General features: G+C 42.3%; 1 protein-coding gene across 16 annotated transcripts in view; it reads right to left on the bottom strand.

Annotated features, from left to right (window-relative positions):
• Positions 1-13,237: 13,237 nt before the first annotated feature.
• Positions 13,238-24,019, bottom strand: part of Odf2l (outer dense fiber of sperm tails 2 like) — a 97,302-nt gene continuing 86,520 nt past the window's right edge. For 9 of the 16 annotated variants that reach the window (XM_042280052.2, XM_076575104.1, XM_076575101.1 and 6 more), the window contains 6 exons: positions 23,084-23,188; positions 21,222-21,380; positions 19,523-19,608; positions 19,229-19,391; positions 16,097-16,222; positions 13,238-13,738 (listed from right to left, as the gene is read on the bottom strand). In XM_042280052.2, the coding sequence (XP_042135986.1) occupies positions 13,610-13,738; positions 16,097-16,222; positions 19,229-19,391; positions 19,523-19,608; positions 21,222-21,380; positions 23,084-23,188 (768 nt within the window). In that variant the 3' untranslated portion in view covers positions 13,238-13,609. The remainder of the gene's footprint in view (positions 13,739-16,096; positions 16,223-19,228; positions 19,392-19,522; positions 19,609-21,221; positions 21,381-23,083; positions 23,189-24,019) is intronic. The other 7 variants (XM_076575109.1, XM_076575105.1, XM_076575106.1 and 4 more) reach the window with 2 other exon arrangements.

Here is a 24,019-nt window from a genome sequence, read left to right as displayed (position 1 = left end):
GAACCCTGCTCATTCCTGAAGGGAAAAGGAGGAGCAGTGGATCTGGGGGAAGGGGAGGGGAGGTGGAGTGGCTGGGAGGAGTGGAGGGAGGGGAGGCTGCAGTCGGGATGTATTGTATGAGAGAAGAATAAATAAAAAGAAAAAAGAATGGCCAGCCAATGACTGCTCCAACCTCAGACCCATAACAAGAGAGTGAGCCCACCCCTGACACTGCTTGGAGTGCCAGGACCCAGAGCACCCAGACTGGATGGCCCAGAGACCTACGAGAGAACCAAACTCAATTGGAGAAAAAAAAATATTTATGTAATACCTAAAGATATTCTGCTATATTCATAGATTGGTGACTACCCCAATTGTCACCAGAGAGCCCTTATCCAGTAACTGATGGAAACAGATGCAGAGACCCACAGCCAAGCATTGGGCCAAGCTCAGGGAATTCTGCTGAAGAGAGGCAGGAATTATAGGAGCCAGGGGGATCAAGGACATCACAAGGGAACCCACAGAAACAACTAACTTGGGTACATAGGAGCTCACAGAGTCTGGACCCAACAGCCAGGAAACCTGCATGGGACCAACCTAGGCCCTCTATGCATGTGTAACAGTTGTACAGCTTGGTCTACTGCTGGGACTCTGGCAGTGGGAGCAGGGCTGTCCCTAACGCTTTGGCTGGCTTTTGGGAACCTGTTCCTCATACTGGGTTGCCTTGTCCAGCCTTAATACAAGGGAGGAGCTTAGTCCTACAGCAACTTGATACACCATGCTTTGTTGATACCCATGAGATGTTGACACCCTTATGAACAGAAACAGGAGGAATGGGTTGTGGGGAGTGAGGGTAGAGGGAATGTGAGGGGAGGGAATGGGAGAAGAGGAGGGAGAGGAAACTGCTGTGGCAGATGTAAAATAAATGAATAAATTTAATTAATAAAAAGAAAAAGAAAGTATACTAATAAACATTTAATAAGCTTGATTTTACACTTTTCCTCCAGTTACTTTAAACATCATTAAGCATGAGGCTGGAGAGATGGCACAGAGGTTAAGAATACTTGCTGCTCCTTCAGAAAAGCCCAATTCAGTTCTCAGCATCCACAACTGTCTGTAACTCCAGCTTCAGGGGACCCAAGGACCCCTCAGGCACCCGCACTCATGTGCACATGCCCTACACACACATATATATCTGATTAAAAATAATAAAAATGAATCTTAAAAATATCATTAAACATTACATTTTTCTCATTTTATAATATACTTAAATCTATGCCAATTTATGAATATGATTACTGCTGACAACTTAATTGTTTGTTCCAGTAAACATAACTCTCCCTAGGAATCCTCAAGTCATATACTGAAGTATGTGGTTATAGAATCACCTAATGACAGGAGGCTGGAGACTCACAACCAGATCCTTTCACTGCTGATGAGTGTAGGATGCTAAGTCATTTGTAGCATTGGGATTACAAAGTCACAGTGGCCTTGTAAAGTTTATGTGGGAGCTCAGCCTTTACCATGTCCTATGCCCTGGCCTTTAAACAGCTGTGCTTCACTCAGGCTTGCTCCTAGCATACCCACGCAGTCCATCACTGGTGAGGCTCCCTTCAACACCACCACTGAAGACTTGCTGTGGAACCTTACTACCTCGACCATTCCAACTTCTCAGTTGGAGAGTTTGCATGATTGTGTTGTCAGTGATAACCTAATCCTACCAAGAATCAATTCTATAAAAGGAAATTACTTTCCCTACATATGTATCTAATAAAAGATATCACATCACACCAAGTAAGACTTCTTATATATGAATACATGCTGTCAGGTTTGCATATCATCCTTCAGCTAAGTATCACAGTAACTCCCACAGTTTACTATTGGTTCAGCAGAGGAGTGTGTGTGTGTGTGTGTGTGTGTGTGTGTGTGTGTGTGTGTGTGTGTACATGTGTGTATACGCATGCACTCACTTGTGCATGCACATGTGGAGGTCAGAGTTCTACATCGTGTGTCATCCTCTATCACTCTCTACCTAATTTATGAGGCACCATTTACCAGACCAGTGGCCAGAAAGGCCCAGGGATCTGCCTCGTTTTAGCCTCTAGGACTGGGGTTATGGTGCTGGGTTTTCTGTGAGTGCTGGTGATCTGAACTCAGGTCTTCAAACTTGCATGGTAATCAATTTATCCAATTCATGATCTCTTCAGTCCAGGTTCAATGTCTATTTCCAATACAGATTGTGTGGAGAGAGAGAAGGCTAAGGTAGAAATAGCCTGACAAGACACTGTATCCTACTTCTATGCAACTAAGTGTGAGTGTTCTAGAAGTGCCATAGAATAGGAGTCCAGACTGACAAGGGACGTGAAGGGACCAGGCTTGTGTGTGTGAGGGGGGGGGGGGTAGAGGGAGGGAGGGAGGGAAGGAGGAAGGGAGGGAGAGAAAACATATATACATGTATAATCTTAGGTCCAAAGCCCTCTATGGACCAAAGCTATGGATTGGTACCACAGCTTCCCCTAGGGACATAAGACTATGTTCATGGGGTCCTTGCTAAGGAAATCCTAGAACATAAGAGGAAAGACCTGTGGTGATATTGTGTTCCCCAAAATATTGTGCACCTTAATAAACTTATCTGGGATCAGAGAACAGAACAGCCACTAGATACAGAGGCCAGAAAATGGTGGCACACACACCTTTAATCCTAGCGTTCTGAAGGCAAAGATCCATTCAGATCTCTGTGAGTTCAAGGCCACACCGGAAACTCCCAGGTATGGTGACTCACACCTTTAATCCCAGGAAGTAATGGCAGAAAACAGAAAGGTATATAAAGTGTGAAAACCAGGAACTAGCCTGGTTAAGCTTTTAGGCTTCTAGCAGCAGTTCAGCAGAGATGCATTCGGATGAGGACACAGAGGCTTCCAGTCTGAGGAAACAGGATTAGCTGAGGAATTAGCAAGAACTTTCAAGATTTGTGCTACAAAGGCCAGCAATGGATTTGGATACAAATGGGTTATAAATGTGAAAGACACTACTCTCAGGCAGAATATAGAATGGCCTGGATCATACCAACCTATATTGACAAGAGAACTGGGCCAGAATGCCAGGCTACAAACAACCATGTGGACTTTTTTTTTTTTTTTTTTTTGAGACAGGGTTTCTCTGTATAGCTTTGTGCCTTTCCTGGAACTCACTCTGTAGCCCAGCACACACACACACACACACACACACACACACACACACGTGTGTATGTGTGTGTGTGTGTGTGTGTGTGTGTGTGTGTGTGTGTGTGTGTTTTACATGTATCTCATATACATCTGCCTAATGTTTGGCTGTGGGTCTTCATCTGTTTCCATCAGTTGGTGGATGAAGGCTCTCTGATGACAATTGGACTGGGCACCAATTGTCACAGGAGATGGCCTGGTCACAGGAGATGGCCAGTTCAGGCTATCTATCCACTGTTGCTAGGAGTCTTAGCTAGATTCCTGGGAGATTCCTTTGTGCAAGGTTTTTACCTGACCCCCTTTCCAGTTGTCTCTTTCAGTACTCTTCCCCTCTGCTCCCCCAATCTGAATGCTCATGGGATCAGGGGCTGTCTCTGACTGTCTTGCAGGCTTTGGAGACCCTATTCCTCATACTGGGTTGACTTGCCCAGCCCTAACACAAGGGGAGGTGCTTAGTCTTACTGCAACTTGATATGCCATGTTTTCTTAATACTCATGGGAAACCTGCCCTTTTCTGAATAGCAATGGAGGACAAGTGGATGGAGGGGTGGCAGAGGACAGGTGTAGGAGAGAAACTGGGAGGAGAGGAGGGAGGGGAAACTGCAGTCTGGATGTAAAACAAACAAACAAATAAATAAATAAGTTGTGTGTGTGTGTGTGTGTGTGTGTGTGTGTGTGTGTGTGTGTGTGTGTTTTAAATCTTGCACCATGGTTTTCAGAAAGTTAAGAAACTTTATCCTAAGTCACAGAAAGAGGCCTAACCGTCATCGTGTGTTCAGGATCAAGTCCAGCACTTGGTACACAATGTCGTCCATGAGTTTTCCCATTTCCTTATTCCCCTTTAGACTGATGAGACAGAAAATAAAGAAGCCACCCCTCCTTCCTGTGGCATATAGGCCACTTCTGCAACTGGAAATAGAATTTAAGCCAACAACACTCCCACTTTCCCTTTTCTTCCCTTATTTTTCAGCATAAGCAACCATGACAATTTCCAGGGGTGGATACAGCACAGAATCGCTAGTTTTGTTGAAGCTCTCTCATCAGAGCTGTGTTCTTTGGAAACTGCCCTTCCTTCTCATTGTTTAGAAGTATGGGGTATCAGGAGTGTTTGTCCTAATGCTGGGTAGTTAATCCATGATAATTACACTTCTCCTTCTGAGTAGGGATAAAGAGCTTTGCAGCCATCCAGACTTCTTGCAAATCTTTAGGTTCACCAATAATCCTGATTTCCCTAACCCCCCCCCTCAGTTTTGAGATGGAAAACCCTCCCAACATGCCTTACTCACAAGAAACCTTGGATAGGTGGCCATGCCGTAATAGCAAGAAAGCCCAAATATAGTACACACATCCCCTTAAAAGGCAATAGAGAGCCATGGAAGCAAGGATGACTAAAGGAACTCATTTTCAGAGGTAAGCTAAGGATTCTCAGCTGCATTTTCCCAGAAAGGTCAGAGGCTAAGAATTTCGGCTTGGCCAGGCATGGAGCCGCAGCTGGTGCTCAGCACCCTGGCAAAAGCGTTGGAGATCTCATATGGCTAGAGTGACAAAATTGGAGGCAGAGGAATCAGATGCATGGCTGGTTTATACTTCTACATATTTGTCAGGTTCTGAAGCTACACAGGGTTGGAGCTAAAGAGCCAAGCAGAAAACCACAGTAAAGAGAAGCATAATTTCATGCAGACTCACACAGTGATGAAAGACAAAGACCTACTGAGGGTAGAAGCCCTCCAGCAAATGGAGGCAAGGGCTGGAAGCTTGGGAGGGAGTTGCTTTTTGAGGGTAGAGCTGCCAATTCTGGACACAACTGCAAGCTACAAATCCAGGCATGGTCCTTGGCACAAGACTGCTTCTGGAGGGCAAGGGATGTCAGAGAAACTGGCAGAGGCTTTGGTGGATGGAGTGGAATACAGGAAAAACTGAAGATGAACACAGCTCATGGTCTTGAACATATATGGTGTGTGCTGGAATCAAGACTGTCTGGGGAAACTGGCTAAAGTCTTAGGCTAAAAAGTTGTAAAGAGCAGGGCAGAATTACATGTGCTCTGTCAAGCTAAAGAGAAGACAACTCATCAGGCACTCAGACCAAATCCCAAAGAATACATGGTTTCTATGGACTATGCACATGGTTGGTCCTTCCTCAACTTCTCCTCCTTTGTTCCCTGATATCTATGTGCTGTGGATATCACTCTGTATAAATAAAATGCTGATTGGCCAGTATCCAGGCAGGAAGTATGGGCGGGACAAGCAGAAAAGAGAATTTTGGGAACAGGAAGGCTGAGTCAGCTGCCACAGTGAGAAGCAGATGTTAAGATACCGGTAAGCCATGAGCCACATGGCAACTTATAGATGAATAGAAATGGATTAATTTAAGATATAAGAACAGTTAGCAAGAAGCCTGTCACAGCCATACAGTTTATAAGAAATATAAGACTCTCTGTGTTTACTCAGTTGGGTCTGAGTGGCTGCAGGACTGGTGGGTGAGAGAGATTTGTCCTGACCATGGGTCAGACAGAACCAGGAAAATCTCTAGCTACAATCTATGTCTTCTACAGACAAATTGAATTAGGTTGTACTCCAATTTTCCCAACTGCTTCATTTTAACTTAGTTACTTTTTAAATGAGCTATCTCAATGTAGTTACATCCCAAGACATTGGGAGTCAGGCCGTCAACATACAAAATGTAACACACAATTCAGTCCAACCATTGGGTTAAGATTATCAGTGCCTCTCCCCACAAAAGGGAGACTTGTCCTACTGAAAGTATGCCCTGTTTTAAAAATGAAAGATAACATCTGGAGCTCTTGTGCCCCTTTAAAAACAAAAACAAAAGTGAAATTTAAAACATTTGACAAGAGGAATCCAACAGGAGGAAAGGGAACAAAAATGGATGGGAGCAAACAGAAGAAGAATACAAACAACTAGTAGGATAGTAGATAGAAACTGAACTATATTTAAATTATATTAAATATAAATGGGCTAATTATTTTAATCAAAAGGTAATGATTATCAAATTGAAAAGGCAGGGAAAGAAATAAAAAGGAAACCAATTAATAAAAATAGCAAGTTTGAGGCTAGCCTATGTTGCAAGGGATCTTGTCTCAAAAAAAAATAGAAGAGTCCAAGTTTAAACTCTTCTCTGAGACTCAAAACAACTTACAGCTATAAGCCTTTATAAACTAAAGACTAATACATACTTGCAACATACAATAACACAAAATAGTTGTTCTCATCTACGAGGGGAGAAATGGGAAAATAGCAAGGTAAAATTAGACAGAGGGCCAAAATGGAGTAGGGTAAATATTAGTTCCTGTAGTTCCATGGTTCCTACAAGTTTCTCTCTGATACCCACATACAAAATAAAACAATATTTAAAAGTATTATGTGTGTGTGCATGTAAAAATAAAGAGAAAAAATATAACTACAGAACCAAGCCCAGAAATGACTCAGACAGTACATTATCAAACATGAACTTAAAAATAATTATGATTAATGTTAAGGGAACTAGTGAAAATGTATATAGATTGCTCTTTGGGTCAGGCAGGAGAAAGAAAGGATGTGTCTTTAAGTATCTTCTATACTACCAAGTATTAACTTTGGTGTTTTAATATGGGTTAGCTCATTTGAAATTAAAATGCTTATTTCTTGGGGTGCTTCACATGTCATGTGAATGATTTCAGAAAGACTGAATTAAATTCTGCAGATAAGAGAGATTCAAAATAATAAAGCTATTATACTGATAGCCTAGAAGCGCAAACTTCTGAGCCCTTATGATAATTAACTATACTTGCCCGTAGAAAGAGAACCAAATTTAAAGTAGATAAATAAGAAGTGTTAGATGGGGTTACACTAAGTTGATATCTAAGAAATTTTCTTGGATTGGGGCTACAATTCAGTGTTGAGTGTTTCACATACTGGAGGTGCTGGGTTTCCCAGCACCAAAGAAAAAAGCCATTTGTCACTATTATAGCAAAACATTTTTCCCTAAAGATCATTTGCATTTGCTTACTGATTTGGGTTTAGATGCCCTTTCTTTTATGTTCCTTTTTTAAAAGTGATTTTTACATTTAATTATAGAAAGATAATACTCTTTCTATAATTAAAAAGTTATTTTTAAAAAGTGGTCTCCAGTATACAGTTACATATCTAGTTAAATAGTTATATAATGAATTTGGTCAGTGGGAGACCACATATGTGATTGTAGCCTCCTAAGGTTATTTTACCTACGAACGTCATAGTCGCCTTAGTTTGAGTAAGTCTACCTAATTTGGGCAACAACAAAAATGAAGCTGCCCAATGGTACATTCTTGTCACTAAGCAATATGATAGGAAACCACAGATTTAATCTCTATGTTTTTAAAAGTAATTATCAATAGCAATTTCATCTAGTAATAACAATATTTCTTTTACTGTTAACCCCTTCCCAAATAATGCCAAAGTATAAATAAAGTGAGAAAAATACTTCAATTATTACTGAAAATAGATCTTAAATTTTGAAGTTTTAAGCAAAATTCTCAGAGTCACGACTAGTTATAGTAAATAAGCCCAAAACATAAGCAATTTTCTGAGAGCCAAGCACCTGCCGCTTTCCCCACTTGTGCTGTGACATCGTGGGTGGGGTGGGGGGCGGGAGGGTAGTGGCTCCAACTGAGAACGCTCTCAGGGTTTGCTGGGCTTTTTTTCTCCTCTCAGGTTAGATAGCGCTTTCCTGATTGGTTCCATTTACACTCCATTTGTATACATACATACAACAGCCAATCACAGCCCACTAAGCTCTATACATCAGGGCCTGTCTGCTTAGGGTTGCTATTGCTGCAATGAGACACCACGGCCAAACAACTCATGAAGGAAAGGGTTTATTTCAGCTTACACTTCCAGGTAACAGTCCATCACTGAGCGAAGTCAGGACAGGAACTCAAACAGGGGTGGAACCTGGAGCCAGGAGCTGATGCAGTGGCCACAGAGGACCACCAGTGCAGGGATGGCACCACCCATAACAGACTGGGCCTTTCCTCATCAATCACTAATTAAGAAAATGCCCTATAGCTGCACCTTAAGGAGGCAGTTTCTCCATTAGGTTTCCCTCCTCTCAGATAACTCCAGCTTGGGTCAAGCTGACATAACAAGGCAGGACAGGGCCCAGAACCACTTTTCCACCATTCTGGCTTCTGGCTGGAGTCCAGGTCTCAGCGGGCCTTTCGGATGCTCCAGGAGAAGGAAGACGGCTGAGACCAGAGAGGCCCTGGAGACAGACCCCGAAACCTGCCATTTCAGCAGCAGCCAGGAGACTCCATCAGTCTTGGGGACTCGTCAGACAGGAGAGCTGTGCTCCTGCTCTGCTTGACGGTGAACAGCCCTCTGCAGCTTCTCTCCAGGAGACTCGCCTGCCAGGGTGCCCACCAAGAGCACAATGTCAGCTGGAACTCTGCCGCCACTGGGGGTCTGTTGCTACTTTCCCATTCAAGTTCTTACTTCCCAGTCTGACCTTCTCTTAAGTCCGCTCCTGACTCTGCCTTCTGACTCCATTCCTGGAGGGAGGTCAGAGGAGAAGCCATGAAAGAACTGGCCACCTCCTTAGGGGGGAAAGTTGATCATTCTTCACATTGCAGTTTCCCCAGTTTCTTAGGCAAAGCCTTTTTACTTTGAAGCTCACAACGGTGGTATTGCCATCCATTTGCCTATTCACCCATCCAATAGATCTGCGTTTGCTTCATGCTGTCCACCAGGCTGTAGAGACTGCCAGAGCAGTGAAGACTCCATCAACAGGTAAGGAGAAGTGTGGGGACAAATGGCCACAAAACCAGCAACTGTCAATCATGAAAGAAAAAAATAGGAAAGCACTGAGAGGGGCAGGACTTGAGCAAGGCAAGAGTAGGGGAGGATCGTTCTGAGATGAGAGCGGGGAGGAAGGAAGGCGCCTGGCTCTCAAGGAAAACAAGCTGCTTCTAGTGTGTGAGGAAGAGAGTGTTGGGTGGCACCAGCCATGCAACCCTTGGGGACCATGCTGAGGACAGAAACTCAGACAAACGTTCACAACTGCATTCTTTATCAGCCACCTGCTTCTGCTTACCGTCAACACAGGCACTTGGGCTCTACTCCAACTCTTGGCACACCATGCCAGCTTTACACCAAGGCTTCACCACCACTCTACTCTCTCTCTCTAGTGGCGGCCATCTTAACCTCAGGGAGCCTCCTCTTCAATTTCCCTCTTGTCTAGAATTCCCACAGGCTCTGAAAATCATATCCCAGCACTTCATTCTTAGACCATGATTCCTCACCAATCCCACCCTCTCACTCCCTTCCACCTAACAAGGCTTCAAGATTTTTATTTATCTTAGTAAAAAATTAGCATAACAGTTGTAAAATTGCATCAGAATAAGCAAAACAGTAAGTTGCATGGTTTCCTCAGCCTACCAAGGCACGTAGGCTTGTCCACATCCCTGCACCTCCAAACATCTTTCAACTTATATGCAAGCAAAAATATTTTGTATTTACAATGAATACAAAATTTGGGGATTTTTTAAAAACATAAAACAACGACTAAATCACAGATGAGCAGAGAGATCAGAGCCTTCAAGGAGCTGCACACTCCTCCCGTGACTGATCCTGCTTTCAGCTCACCTCCGAAGAGAACGAAGCCTCCTTTGTTGTGTGCCTTACCAGACCAGACCTGTTGGCCCCAGAAAAACTTGAAGGGGTCTCTCTAGTGAAGTGTTTCCAATCTTTGTAGTTGAGAAAGAATGGCTGCTTATAACCAAAAGAGCCAGCGGGCAGAAGGGTTCCTCACTGAAACCCGGCAGATGGCAGCGCGGCTCGGAGTTCCATGAGAACCGAGGCCTCCACACCTTTCACCACTCGGTCCACCGCTGCTCAGCAGATGTGCACAACAGGCTGCTGGCAGGTGTTGAGGAAACCACAGCCTTAAGCAGGCAAGGAAACTTGAAACTCACTTGTGAGGCTTGGATGGCAGGAAAGCCAGCAGACCAAAATAAGAGAAGCCTACTTAAGAAGAACCGATGGAAGAGACAGAAAAGGACCCTAATGAAATGAAAATATAATGGAATTACATAACACAAAAGAGTACTTTTAGGAACTAAGAAACACATAAGTTTTAGATTAAAAATCCAACATTCCAATTGAAAAGGGGAATTACTGTCTTCCAAAACTTTACCAGTGGTCAAAAGATCAGATGGAACCTTACAGAGGCCTAGTGACAGATTCTGTATTGATAAAAGGCCAAGTCACACAGAAATCAGATCCAGAGAAGCAAAGGGAAGAGAGGAACCCAGGAAGAAGTGATAATAACTGAGCAGCAGAAGAGAATCTGTGTAACTTAAAATCGCAGGGCCCTGGACATGGATGAGAATGCCCCAAATCTGCTACAACATCGGGGAGACAGTTTGCTGGCGTGGTGGGAAGCTAGGAGACAAAAACTGCCCAGGGATACTGGGCACTGACTCTGGGATCTCGGGGTACTGGGACTTGGTACTTCACGGGGAAATGCGAAGCACACAGACACTGAAATTCTCATTGTTAGATGACACCTAGATACTCGTCACAAAGTACCAACCTCAGGGATGCTGGGAGACAATGTTCTTCCTTTCACACTCTTGCTAAAACACTGCAGATACAAACACTTAAAAGTTATAAACGTAAGTTACTCTGATGAAGATGCATAGTTGAGGACACAAACAGAAACCACTCATAAATAAATGTATCCTTGTTAGAAGTCACTGCTTTTATCTTTTTTAAAGTACTTAAAGGTAGGACAGTCAGAGTGGAGACTGTATGTGGAGTGGTATGCCTCCCGACTGTCAGCAGTGTGAAGAGGGTGAGTTCTTGACTTTGAAGTTGTCAGTTTCCAACAGGAAGACGGTTCTGCATGCAGAACTTGAATTCTCGAGCCACAGACCGGAGCTCCAATGCCAACTTTAGTTTCACACTGCAGCCGTGGCAGTTAATTCTTTCCTGCTTCTGTTTTGTTCTAATCTAAAACATTAACTCGAGCAGCAATCTCTTTCCATATCCATCACCAGTACCTAGTATACAGCAAAACATTATGTAGGACCGGAGACACCAAGAACAGCATGCATGTCTGGTTTTGGCCATCAGAGAGGCTGGTAGGGAGTGCTCAGGAGCCGTTGGGGGCACTTCCTAAGGCCCTAGGAGAACCAACAAAGAACTGAGATGGACTAAATCAAGTAAGAGGACAGTTGTGAGAGAAGAAAAGCCAACAGTTTCTGACACTCTATATTGTGTTACTTTAAGCAAAACAGAAGCTGGAAGAGGTGGAAGATGATTGTGACTCCAGGACTTGGGAGGCAAAGGCAGGAAGCCACAGCTTGACACCAGCCTGGGCTATACAGAGACCCTGTTGGCCTCCATGAATGACTCTACTACTAACATTATTTGTTGTTATTATTTGTGGGACTGGGCATTGAAGCCAGAACTTACACGTTAGGCAAGAATCTACTGCTGAGCTGTATGTCCGACCTTCCCTTTTTTCCATCCTTTGAGACAGGCTTTTACGAAGTTGGCCTCCAACTCACTCTATAGTACAACTCTTGACCTTTCAATCCTCCTGGTTCAGCCTCCAAAGTAGTTAGGATATTAATGAGGCCTGAGCCACTATGCCAGGCTGTGTGATCTCTGAAGAGTAAGTGCTCCTTTGAACAATACTCTCAGTCACTCTCCAGGAGGAGATATAGTCACTTGATCCCTGGCATCCATATCCACCTTTTCCAAGTACTCCACTGTGGCACATGGTAGTGAAATTCTCGATCTCACTTTGACTTCATGCTAGTAATAATAAAGACCTTATCCCATTGGGACTGGGCTCCACGACTCTGCATTCTGACTGGTTGTGGTTTTCTGTTGTAATTTCCATCTGTTGCGAAGAGAAGTTTTCTTGATGAGGAGTGAATACTACACTTAGCTGTGGGTATAAGAACAACTGTCTATAGATGGTTGTTAGGAATTAGACTGGTTTAGTAAACTAGTACTTGTAGATTCTCCATGCCTTTACGAGCACTGCATAGTTAGGTAAGTTTCTGGACACATCTACAAAACACTACAGCATCTTGGGCTCAGGGAACACTGCAGAAGAGGAGCAGAAGACTCTAGATGCCAGGGGATCAAGTTGTTGGCCATGAGAATGTCTCCTGGTAATATCAGAGGCTATACCCATGAGGTCTCCCCAACATGGCTGGCCAAACATGAGCTGAACAAAGATGACACCAACAGTCATGCCAAAGCGGACAGGGAAAAGGCCATGTGGCTTCTACCCTACACAAAGAACTATAGGCCGCTGAGGAAAGCTGGGAGCAGGAAAGGCATTCCTCCCCAGGGAAAAGCATGCCAATTGATTATCCAGTGCCACGTGTCAGACCTGAAAAACATATATATATATGTATGTATGTATGTATATATGTATATATATATATGCAACGTTATACACACTGAACAACTTATATTTAGGAACAAACACATACATACAGAGAGAGAGAGAGAGAGAGAGAGAGAGAGAGAGAGAGAGAGAGAGAGAGATGCAATAACAATTTGTGAAGAAAAGAGGTCACAAATTTGAAGGAGAGCAGAGAGGCTTTGGTGGGAAAGAAGAAAAGGAAGGGGGAAGTGGTATAATTATAATCTCAAAAATAAAATAAAAGGCTTATCCCAAAGCCTCTTAGTGTTAAGAATGGGTAATTTCAACCGTCCGATGTGATCTGGGAAGGCATGGAAAGTACAGAGCAAGCTGTTCTCCTGTGGTCCATTAGTCAACACCAAGGCTTTAGGGTATCTGAGGCTTTAGGGTATCTGTAGTAGGAATGCCAGACAATCCCTAACATAAAATGAAGGAGCTCTGGCTTCCGAGGACAGCCCGAATGCCCATGAAAAGAAACGAGGGCTGACACATGTTTTTCCTGTTACCATCAGCTGGCACTAAAAACTCATCACTTAATAGTTTGTGTTTAAAATCTCAGAGAAGTGATAATGGAAACTCAACACATACTTAAAGCAATATTAAGTACAACGAAACATTTGCTATCTTTAGAATGTATGTTATAACATTTCTGAATATTTTATTTATATGGCATCACAATATAAAACAAGTAAATACATTATTTAAAATCATGTATTTGGCTCATAACTGGCCTAAATTCATTACAAGTTTACTTCGATGGTTCATAAGAATAATTTTGATTTTTGCATATAGAAAGAAAAATACTTTAAAAATTAATATTTTTTAAAAAAGAATGAAACCAGAATTCAATGCAAAATATCTACCACAAATGAAGACTAAGAGTTATCAGCTCTTAAAGTTTCAATCAGATAATAAATTATGTCTCAAATATCTTGAGATACAAACTCCTTAACACTGGTAACAATCATCAATCAATAAATTCAACAATTTATCTAAACATCGTTACATAGGAAATCTGAAGAAACTGCAAGTAATTCTTAATGCTCTCATTCTGATTCTCTGACTTCTGAAGATTGTGCTGTATTTCCTTCAAACATATGTCCTGATGCTGGGCTTTCTAAATGAAGAGAGAAACAGATAATCAGGATGGCGTTCATATGCAAGATGAAGAGCTATAAATATATATGCGATAACCAAATAAGTCAGTTTTTCCCAAAGAAATTTCAAATAGCATCTTCCTTAAAACAAAATCCTTAGCCGGGCAGTGGCACACATCTTTAATGCCAGCACTCAGGAGGCAAAGGCAGGCGGATCTTTGTGAGTTCAAGGACAGCCTGGTCTACAGAGCGAGATCCAGGAAAGGCGCAAAGCTACACAGAGAAACCCTGTCTTGAAAAACCAAAAAAAAAAAAAAAAAAATCCTTAGTGATTAAAGCATATATGACTGATCATTCTACTTTGATAGTTTATTGTAATACATTTATTTAGCCCGACATTATTACAGATTTAATGTGAAGGTTTTATTTAGAGCAGTCATTACTAGTTCCTATTATGTTTAACATGACATCTTTTCATATTCTTTTTTGTCATTTTTCTGCTAAAAATTATGTTTTATCCCTATAAGGCCTTCACTGTTTTCAACTTTTTTTATTTTATAAATTTTATTATAAAAAAACTTTGCAAATAAATAAAAATAGCAAGCACCAAAATTAACCAGACTCAAAGTCTATACAGTTCAATAATCAGAATATACATTCAGAAAGGAAGCTGACAAAATCGACAAAATTCTATCTTTGATAAGGTGAACATTTTCTCCTAAACTCTTTTAAAACCTTAATTCATGTCCTTTGAGGAAGAAGTTATAAACTCATATAACTTTTGAACTTTGGTTGTGTACAGGTTTCTAGGTGGGCTGCCTACTGCAAATGCAGTAAGCATTTAAGTAAGGTGGGTTTCCAGCTAAAACTTAGATACCCCAAGAACAGAGAAAGACTGTTCGTGTTCTCATAGCAGGTGTTCTCACACCCAGCAACTGAACCTGAGCAGTGCCTAGCAGAAGAAGCAGAGAGTGTGTGGCAAAGAGTGTGTGACCTGGACTGCAAGGGTCACAGAATGAATGGAGCTGGTCTTTATGGCACATCAATCTGGAGGAGACAGTAGCCATAAATCACACACTGCAGGGCAGAATGTAAAGGCGAATGAACTTTGGGACAATAAGGAAAGTTGGGAAGACACTGTGGCTTCAGTAGGGTTGCCATGGTTGTGGAGCTCTGAGGTCACCCTTCAAGCTGTGCATCCACCCCTCCTCCTAACCAAAGTACTTGGACCCAAACCATGAGAAGGCCTGCAGAGTAGGCGGTGTATGGCGGAAGACACTGGAGACAGCCAACTATGGCCAGGCTCAGGCTCTCTGAGTAGGACACATTAACCCATTTCTAGCTATTTCTAAACTTAGGATCAGAATTCTAGACTGTCTACTAGAGCAACAACTATGAGGTTTAACATTAGATCCTAACCCATTTATTTAGTAGCTTTAGCAAAGTCCTAAACACAGCACAGAGAAATCTATCTCCTCTCAATTTATTTTTTTTTATGGGCTTCAAATGTACAAAGAATATCACGCATATTTTATAATATTGGGAATTTGTTTATTTGTTTGTTTTTAAGTTTAGAAACTCAGCAAACAGCTGAATTAAATTTAAAATGGTGAATGTTTTGTTCTGATTAAATTTTCATTAAACATCTGAAGGCAATAAGCCTTAAACAGTGTATGTCAAAATAACTTAACTTTTTGAACTTTTTTAGGTTTACATCTTTTTAGAGGAAATGAAAAAAGGATTTTCACAGTCTCCAACTCCTGGAAAAATAAAGCACCAACATTCTCTATGTAATTATCAAGTAGACAGTTATTAAGTAATTTAAGCACGACTAATGCCAGCTTCAAGATTATCTTATGCCAATAGACTACTTCATGAATATTCAAAAAGATATGAGACTAATTAAACATGGCCAATTTGGTATTCTCATTTCATGGCTGAGTGGATCAGAGCATCCGGCTCTTATGCAGATTGGACAATGGTGAATATTAAAATCATATCTTTCTAAGATATATTCATTAATCAAGACAGATATAAAATCTCGTTCATAACTTTAAATTGCATGTCTCTTTAAAAGATGAAAATTCAAATAAATAAAATTTAAATAAAAATTCCATGGCCTTCTTTGTGGAGCCTTCACTGAGCAGCTGTTCCACAAAGACACTAAGCAGGGAATGGCCCGAGACAAGGCAAGGCGGGCAATTCTCTGCCATGATCGAGACAGCACATTTTTGCATTTTTACTATTTGTCATTTCTAATCTTAGCAGGAAAACACAAGCCTTGCCTCCCCTCCACCTGGGCTTTCAGAATGGAGCAACGTAACAAGGAACGTATGTTAAGTGCTCACGTTTACAATACAAGCCATGCTAATACTTACACTGTTCATTTGGCCAACAAGTTGGTTTTGTTCTTCGTTTTTCTTTCTAAGCTCAGCTTCCAGATCTAATATTTTAATTTGTAAAGTCCTCTCTCTAGATGACATCTTCTCTACTTCTTCAGAAACCTGTAATTTTCATTAAAAGAATAAAATAACTAAATGTGCTTTCCTTAAAACATATTTTGAAGCCCTGATATAATCATAGTATACTACTTTTTCCCAAGTAGATACTAATTGGATATTAGACAATTCCATTAGAAAATATCCAATGTATTTTATCTTGAGTTGGGGATATAGCTCAGTGGCAGATGATTTCCTAGCATGTGCGAGGCCCTTGGTTCAATCCCAGCAAGGCAAAGGGAAAAATAAAGAATTTGATTTGAAGAAGTACATACAATATATGTGTGTATATGTATCATAAGTATCTGGAAAGTTAATTTGAGGTGGAGAGGTATGAGGGTTTACACTGTTTGTGACCTGGGTAGGGATCTCCCTGACAGTTTTAGACATATTAAACCCAACTGCCACTTTTCATAGTATTTATTTATTTATATTCATTGTGGTATCTGGGGGAGTGGTGGAACACAGCAAAGTCTCACTGAACACTGATTATGTGTCCAGATACCCAATGGAGGGGCAGTGTGCACACAGCCCCTAGACAGACACATGAGACTGGTGCGGCATCCTTCACTTTCAATGCAGCCTGAATATGAGTTTTTCTGTTTCTCTCGGTTGCTTATGTTAACAGAAAGTCTAGCCTAGCTATGTCCATCAGAGACTCAGGTAAGTACAGGCCTATTCGTAAGAATGTTGGTTTGGAGCCAAGTGTGCAAGCAGAGGTAGAGGCTAGTCCAGAGGAAGAGCTCAGCAGGAGGACTGCTCTGAGGGTACTCCGAGGACTCGGTTTTAAGTTACTGTGAACCAATTCCCGGACAACAGGAAAGGACAGCAGTGAGTTCTGAAGCACCTGTGACCTCAATGCAGACAAGGGGGACAGACAATGATGGCCCTCATCAAGTGGTCAGAAATGAAAGACATCACCACATTCCACCACTGCAGGAGAGGAAAGGGTAGGCAACTTCTGGGGACTCTGGCCACTGGGGGGAAAATTCAGAGAGCATCTGGCATCGACAAGGTCTTATGCTGAACTCAGGCAAAGCTCTCCTTTCTTTCCAGAGGTTGGCGGGGCTGAGAGGGCTGCAGAGCATGTCTACAACTGGCACCACCCTTCATTATTTAGCTTTCATTCTATGACGTGTGCCTTCACATCAACTTGAATTGGCTTCGCGGAACTTCAGAAAATTCAAAACACTGGAGGATACCAGAGTTTAGCCTTGGCAGAACTGACACTAAGGACTTAGAGGATACAATAACTAAAAGACAATTAGGAGGGAAGGGTTCAAAGTTTACTTTTAGACATGTCAGATTTGGTAAGTCAGTGTTAAGTGGAGATGCCAAGTAAAGTAGACTTCAGTGGGGTCAGGAATGAGAGTCCCCAGGGTAGAGATGGTCACCTTTTAGCCTCACTCATCCTACAAGGGAAATCTAAGTCCCATTTCACTGATTCCTAAAGAGACAGCCTGCCCTTGGTGAGTGTACCATGCATCAGAGGCAGGATCCAAATCCAGCTACTTGAACTCCAAAGCTCACTCTATGGTCTTTCAATGTGAGATTTCAAGTTGTTTCTTTGTTTGTTTATTTTTAATATATTTATTTATTTATTTTACATCCTAGCCACAGTTTCCCCTCCCTCCTCTCTTCCCAGTCCCTCCTCCTAACCCCCTCCATTCCTACCCCCATCCACTCTTCTTCCATTTCTGTTCAGGAAAGGGTAGGTCTCCCATGAGTATCAACAAAACATGGCGTATCAAGTTGCAGTAAAACTAAGCTCCTCCCCATGTATTAAGGCTGGGCAAGGTGGCCTAGTATGAGGAGTAGGGTCCCAAAAGCCAGTAAAAGAGTCAGAGACAGCCCCTGTTCCCACTGTTAGAAGTCCCACAAGAGGACCAAGCTACACAACTGTAACATATCTGCAGAGTCTGCCAGTTTCATGCAGACTCCCACCAGTTGTCGGTTCAATCTCTGCGAGCCCCTACGAGCCCAGGTTAGTTGATTCTGTGGGTTTTCTTGTGTTGTTCTTGATCCCTCTGGCTCCTACAATGCCTTCTCCCCTCTTCTGCAGGAGTCCCTGAACTCTGCCTAAAGTCTGACTGTGGGTCTGCATCTGTTTCCATCAATTGTTGGATGAAGGCTCTCTGATGACAACTGGGCTAGGCACCAATCTCATCACAGGAGATGGCCAGTTCGGGCTACATATCCACTATTGCCAGGAGTCTTAGCTGGGTCCTCCTTATAGATTCCTGGGAGACTGCCTTGTACCAGGTTTTACCTGAGCCTGGAACGGCCCCCTTTCCAGTCGTCTCTCTTGGTCAAGTTGTCTGATAACTTCATCTCTTCTTTGAGATCTTCCCACCACTCCCTTCCTCTCTGATTGAAATGCCCACATTTGTGTCACTGGAGCCCACCTCTACCACAGAACCTGCAGGTAGGATGACATCTCCACTACACTGAGTGGCCCCAAGAGCTCAGGACTGGCCTTTCCATCTTTGCCTGTGAAGCACTATCCAAGCATCCACACGCCGAGAGGCTGGGCAGCCAGGCTGAATGCTAGCTTCAGATTGAACTAGAACGGAGTTCTTGTGTGTTCTTATTTGTGCAACAAATGTTTGTCACAGAGAAGTTCAGCTTTAGAGTTCACTGGATGTCAACCAAAACCAGAACCTTTAATTATTTATTCAAACACACACACACACACACACACACACACACACACGCACACGCACACGCACACGCACACGCACACACACACGCGTGTGGACACACACACAGAGGTCACACTCTCCGGATCCTTCCCACCTTTGCCCCCTCTCCCGCCACATCAGCACTCATCTAGAAGGCAGTCCTGGCCCAGGAATATCTCTGTGTTCTGCTCTGGGGGAAAATTCAGTAAAGAACAAAAATGGAGCGCTCCTCCACCCTGTCATCAGCGTAAAAACAATAACTGGAGGCTTGGCAATGGGAGCCGACTCTGGCAAACTAATTAAACAGTTTCCAAATAAAGGCCATCTGTACCTTTTGTCTCCCTTCTTCCAGAGCAGCTTCCAGCTGCCTGGACAGCACTGTGTACTCTGCAGCCTTCTCCTTCAGCTCCAGGTCGCTGCGCTTCAGATACTCCTCCTGCTCGTCCAGCTTCTTCTCAAGCTCTTTATTCTCTGCATCCATCTGCTCCAACTTTCTTTTACAGAAATATGCATATGTGTGCTTATTAATATGAGATCAATATATCACATTCAAACATACACACACATCCAGACTATAGTGCATAGGGAAAATGCAACATCGATTTCATGTCCACTTGATACTTACTCTTTTAGGTTCTCACACTTTAACTGAATGAGGTAATTCTCCTCCTCAAGAGAAAGCTTGTTTAGAAGGCTATGGTTTCCATCAATCTAAGTGGGAAAAAAAAAACCACTTTTTCAGCTATTTTTTCCACTGACTTCAAGGAAATAACGTATTTTATTTGGAAGCACAAGAAACAAGAAGATATGAATACACAGACACCAAGCCATATTCACAATGCTAACACACAGGTTCTCCAACTCCTCACTGAGTTTTAAAAGCTGCTGTTGTCTATGTTAGAAAATTAACTACATTTTTTCTTTGTGATGGTAATTAAAATCTCCTGAACAATGTCTTACTGAAAAGACATTCGGCTCTGCGAGGCGTGGGATGTGGCTCAGCTGGCAAGGGCTTCCCGGCAGGTGTGAGGCCAGCACTGGAAAGCCAGGTGTGGAGCCTCACGCTGCAAGCCCAGCTCAGGAAGTAGAGGAAAGAGAACCAGAAATCCAAATTCATCCTCCGGCTGAGGCCAGTGTGAGCTACATGAAACCCTGCCTCAAAACCGACAACAAAACAAAAAAGAAAAAAAAAATGCGCGTGAAAATCTTCAACATTTTTAATTAGATATTTAAGGTTTCTCACATCAATAATGTTCCACTGACATTACTGATAATTATCTGTGAAGATACTAAAGTAAAAGCCAAATAAATCAAAGACACAGCTACTCAAGTCAAGACAGCCTATTCTTTCTACTGCTTCAAAGTCTAATTGAAATAGTTTAAGTAGCTTTAATAGTAAAAGTATTTTTTTTTCATCAGGGCTGGAGAGATGGCTCAGCAGTTAAGAGCACTGGCTGCTCTTCCAGAGGATCCATCTTAAATTCTCAGCACCCACATGGTGACTCATAATCATCCCTTAACTCCAGTCCTAGGGAATATGATGCTCTCTATTGGCCACTTTGGATACTACATGCATGTGGTACACAGACATGCAGAGGAAACATCTATACACATAAAACAAAAACCAATTTTTCTCATACATTAAAGCAGTAACTTAAGTAAAAGAAAATGATTATTTTTCTAGAAGAATTTCTTCTTGGAAATTTGCTTTGTGTTTTTAAAAGCTGAATTACATTCATCTGGAAGACACAAAGTGAATTCTTCCTGAAAGTGTCTTGCAAATAAAGAAACAGACTGGCTACCAGATTCAAACATGCTTCTTTAAGAAAACATGAAGTAACCCTAAAACATGTAGAGTGCTTACTGTGTGATAAGCACCAAGGGAGGAGATAGATGCATGGTGATTACAAGGCTACACATAGTCCTTGTTCTGATGGATTGATAGGTACTAAGTAAAAGGATGGAATTAATCCCAATAATCTGGGCGCTCAATTCTAATTTTTGCAAGGTAAACTGTTATTCCCTTATGCTGATGTCGGGAAACAGACATGCAAGCCCAGCTTGGCCCCTCCTCTCATTACGTCACCACACTGTCCTCCAAGTCCAAATGCAGACTCCCATAACTAACTCTATCAGCTACTTCAATTACTAGTGTGTAGGCAGGAAACTCTAAAGGGTAACCGTAGAATATCTGCATGAAAATATTTTCATCAACTGATATAGACGGGAATAAAAAGTTCAACCCAACCCGAGTGCCCTCGACAGGTGAAATGATGTCAAATATTCCTTTAACACGTCTTCCAAGACTCAGAACGACGGGACACCTGGCCCTGAAGCTCCCTAATGGTGTGCGCCTGCTCTGCACACTTGTCCTTGCAGCGCTGCAGGTTCTCCTGACACTCCTGAAGTCTCTGCTCCGCTGACGTGAAGGAGTGGCGGGCTCGCTCTACCTGCTTCAGATGAGACTCCACCTGGCCTCTCATCTGAGGTGTGGCATCAGGGGAAATAAATGCAAGGTCACACATTTACCAAGAATATGCTTTCTATCTTAACGACTAGACATGCTCGTTATTAACAAGTACTTTACAAATGTTAAGTTACACGAGACATATGAGGGAAATTCATTCATTTTCAAAACGCTTGTCGTCTGGTGCTATCAGCCCACTTCAGGTGTCACACACAGGATGGACTGAGGAACTGGTGGTTTCCTTTCCACTGGTTCATCTTTATCTCTCCAGTAACTGTCACTTTATAGCACCTTATAACTCACACATGCCCTTTCAGTCTTCTTGGCCTAAATCAGCCTTCACAGAGCGCTGCTTCAGACAGCTAACACATCGGTTCTCACTTGGCTGTACGTGGTCACTGTCCTGCCATGTGAGCAAATCTAATTTACCCACAGTGCTCCCCTCACCTCCTGCCCTTTCTCACTGCAGCACTTCTGTAAATATTGGAGAACAGTGTGCTGATGCAACCGAAGGAATGCCACACTGCTCTGTGTAACCAAAAACAACCAAAATGTGACGTTCGGGATGTCCTCACGGAGGAAATCAAGAGGGTAACTTGCCTGAGTTGGGGACACCCACAGTTTCAGTGCAACATCTGGCCATCTTGAAAACAAGAGATAAAACCAGAATAAAGCACACCTCTGAATCCCTAAAAGAGCTAAGAAGCCATGAGAAAATCAGGAGACTCAAGCAATGGGTAAACAAAAAGAACTTCTTTTTAACCAGCATCCTTTTCCAGTTCTACACAGAAAACATTGAGAACAGGAGCTGGAAAGGCACGCTCCTCCACTTTGTGCCTCTGAACAGGTTCTGAACTGGTTTTCACTGCACCCCTAGCAGAAGAGGCACTGTCCTGTGAGAAACAGACCACTCGAAATGGCATCATCTGTGGCCTGCTAAAATGGACGAGAAACAGCTCTAAGAAAGGGTCCAGTTCCTCATTTGGTGGCCTAGTGGCCTGTCCTGGCTGACCTTGACACCTCACTCTTGGTTCCCAGTCTCAAAATGTGCCAGCACCCAGCAACAGTAGCCATGGACTCTGGGCCCGACCACTAACTCCCCGACCCCCAGCCAGGAACCGGTGTCCTATGACTCTCACTGTTTCCTTACCAAAACAGTGTGAAATCCAAAAGGGAATGTGGTTCCATCTAAAAACTTAAAAATATTCACAAAAACACCATCACCTGCCAAAACTGGCTTCTCTGGCTTCTGTCGCAACTGGGTGAATAAAGGAAGAGGTTTCTCAAGATATCCTTTTTCCTCCCAAAATGTATTTACCAGAGACTATTTACTTTGCAATTTTTTTAGACACAAAAAATGTAAAAATAGAAAAAAAGAGACCAGTTTTCATTTTACTGCTGATAGGTCTCGGTAATAAATAATTGGGCCTTTTTCGTTTTAATCTACTCCTGTATCAAAAAAATGAAGCATTCATGCTATTTCCCAAATATGAATAAAAAAAGTAAAAAGACATTCTCACAAATAAACAACATCCCACGCCTGAGTACAGTGCATCTTCAAGGGGAAAGAGAGAGCCCCCTTCCCCCCCACCCCCGGCGACTCGGAAGGGGTCATCCCTAGGCACGCACTCACAAAACGACAGGGAGGAAGGCCTGCGACAGCCAGGGTCAAATGAGGCACACACCGAAAATGCTTGGCTACTTCAATTTCAAACTTACCTTCTCTAACTTCTTGTTTTTGTTTTTTATTATTAGGTTATTTTCATGTAGCAAATTTTTACATCTGCTCTTTACCATTTCAGCTGCTTCTTGCAACTTTTGTACCTTAAAAAAAAAAACACACACACAGACTATAAAGTACCATGTATTATTTTAAGTATAACATGAAATAAAAGCTAAAGCATGTATTTATATTTATTTCACTTTGAATTTGTATTTTAAAGAAATCATCATTCTCCCTCAGCATGTTTATGTAACATTACTCCTGACAGAATTTCTTAGTGTACAATTCTAACTCATCCCTTCATTATCTACCTGTCTTCTCTGATCAATGTTCTTATACTCTTTACTTGAGCTCTAAAGACTACATCAGTTTTCATTTTCAGATCGTTGATTCTTTAAGAAACTAGTCTCTCATTTCCTCTTACACCTGTCATAACAGCCAAGTTCAATAAAACAAGTGACAGCTCATGCCGGCAAGGGAAACACACATCCATTGTTGGTAGGAATGTAAACTGCACAGCCACTATGGAAATCAGCGTGGCAGTTCCTCAGGAAGACGGGAATTGATCTACCTCTAGATCCAGCTATACCACTCTTGGGCGTATACCACAGAAAGACTTGTTCAACCATGTTCATTGCTGACCTATGCATAATACAGAAACTGGAAACAACCTAGATGTCCCTCAATAAAAGAGCAGATAAACAAAATGTTGTTCATTTACATAATGCACAGTAATTAAAAAAATGAAATAATAAAAATTGCAGGTAAATGGATGGAACTAGAAAAAAGCATCCTGAATGAGGTAACCCAGACCCACAAAGACAAATGTGGTATGCATTTGCTTCTGTGTGGATCTTAGCTGTTAAGGCAATGATAACCAATCTACAATCTATAGAACTATAGAGTGTAGGCAAAGAGTAAAAGACTATGGG

Source organism: Peromyscus maniculatus, chromosome 6 (assembly GCF_049852395.1).
Source record: "Peromyscus maniculatus bairdii isolate BWxNUB_F1_BW_parent chromosome 6, HU_Pman_BW_mat_3.1, whole genome shotgun sequence".
Taxonomy (NCBI): Eukaryota; Metazoa; Chordata; class Mammalia; order Rodentia; family Cricetidae; genus Peromyscus; species Peromyscus maniculatus.
This window is presented reverse-complemented; position numbering and strand designations above follow the sequence as displayed.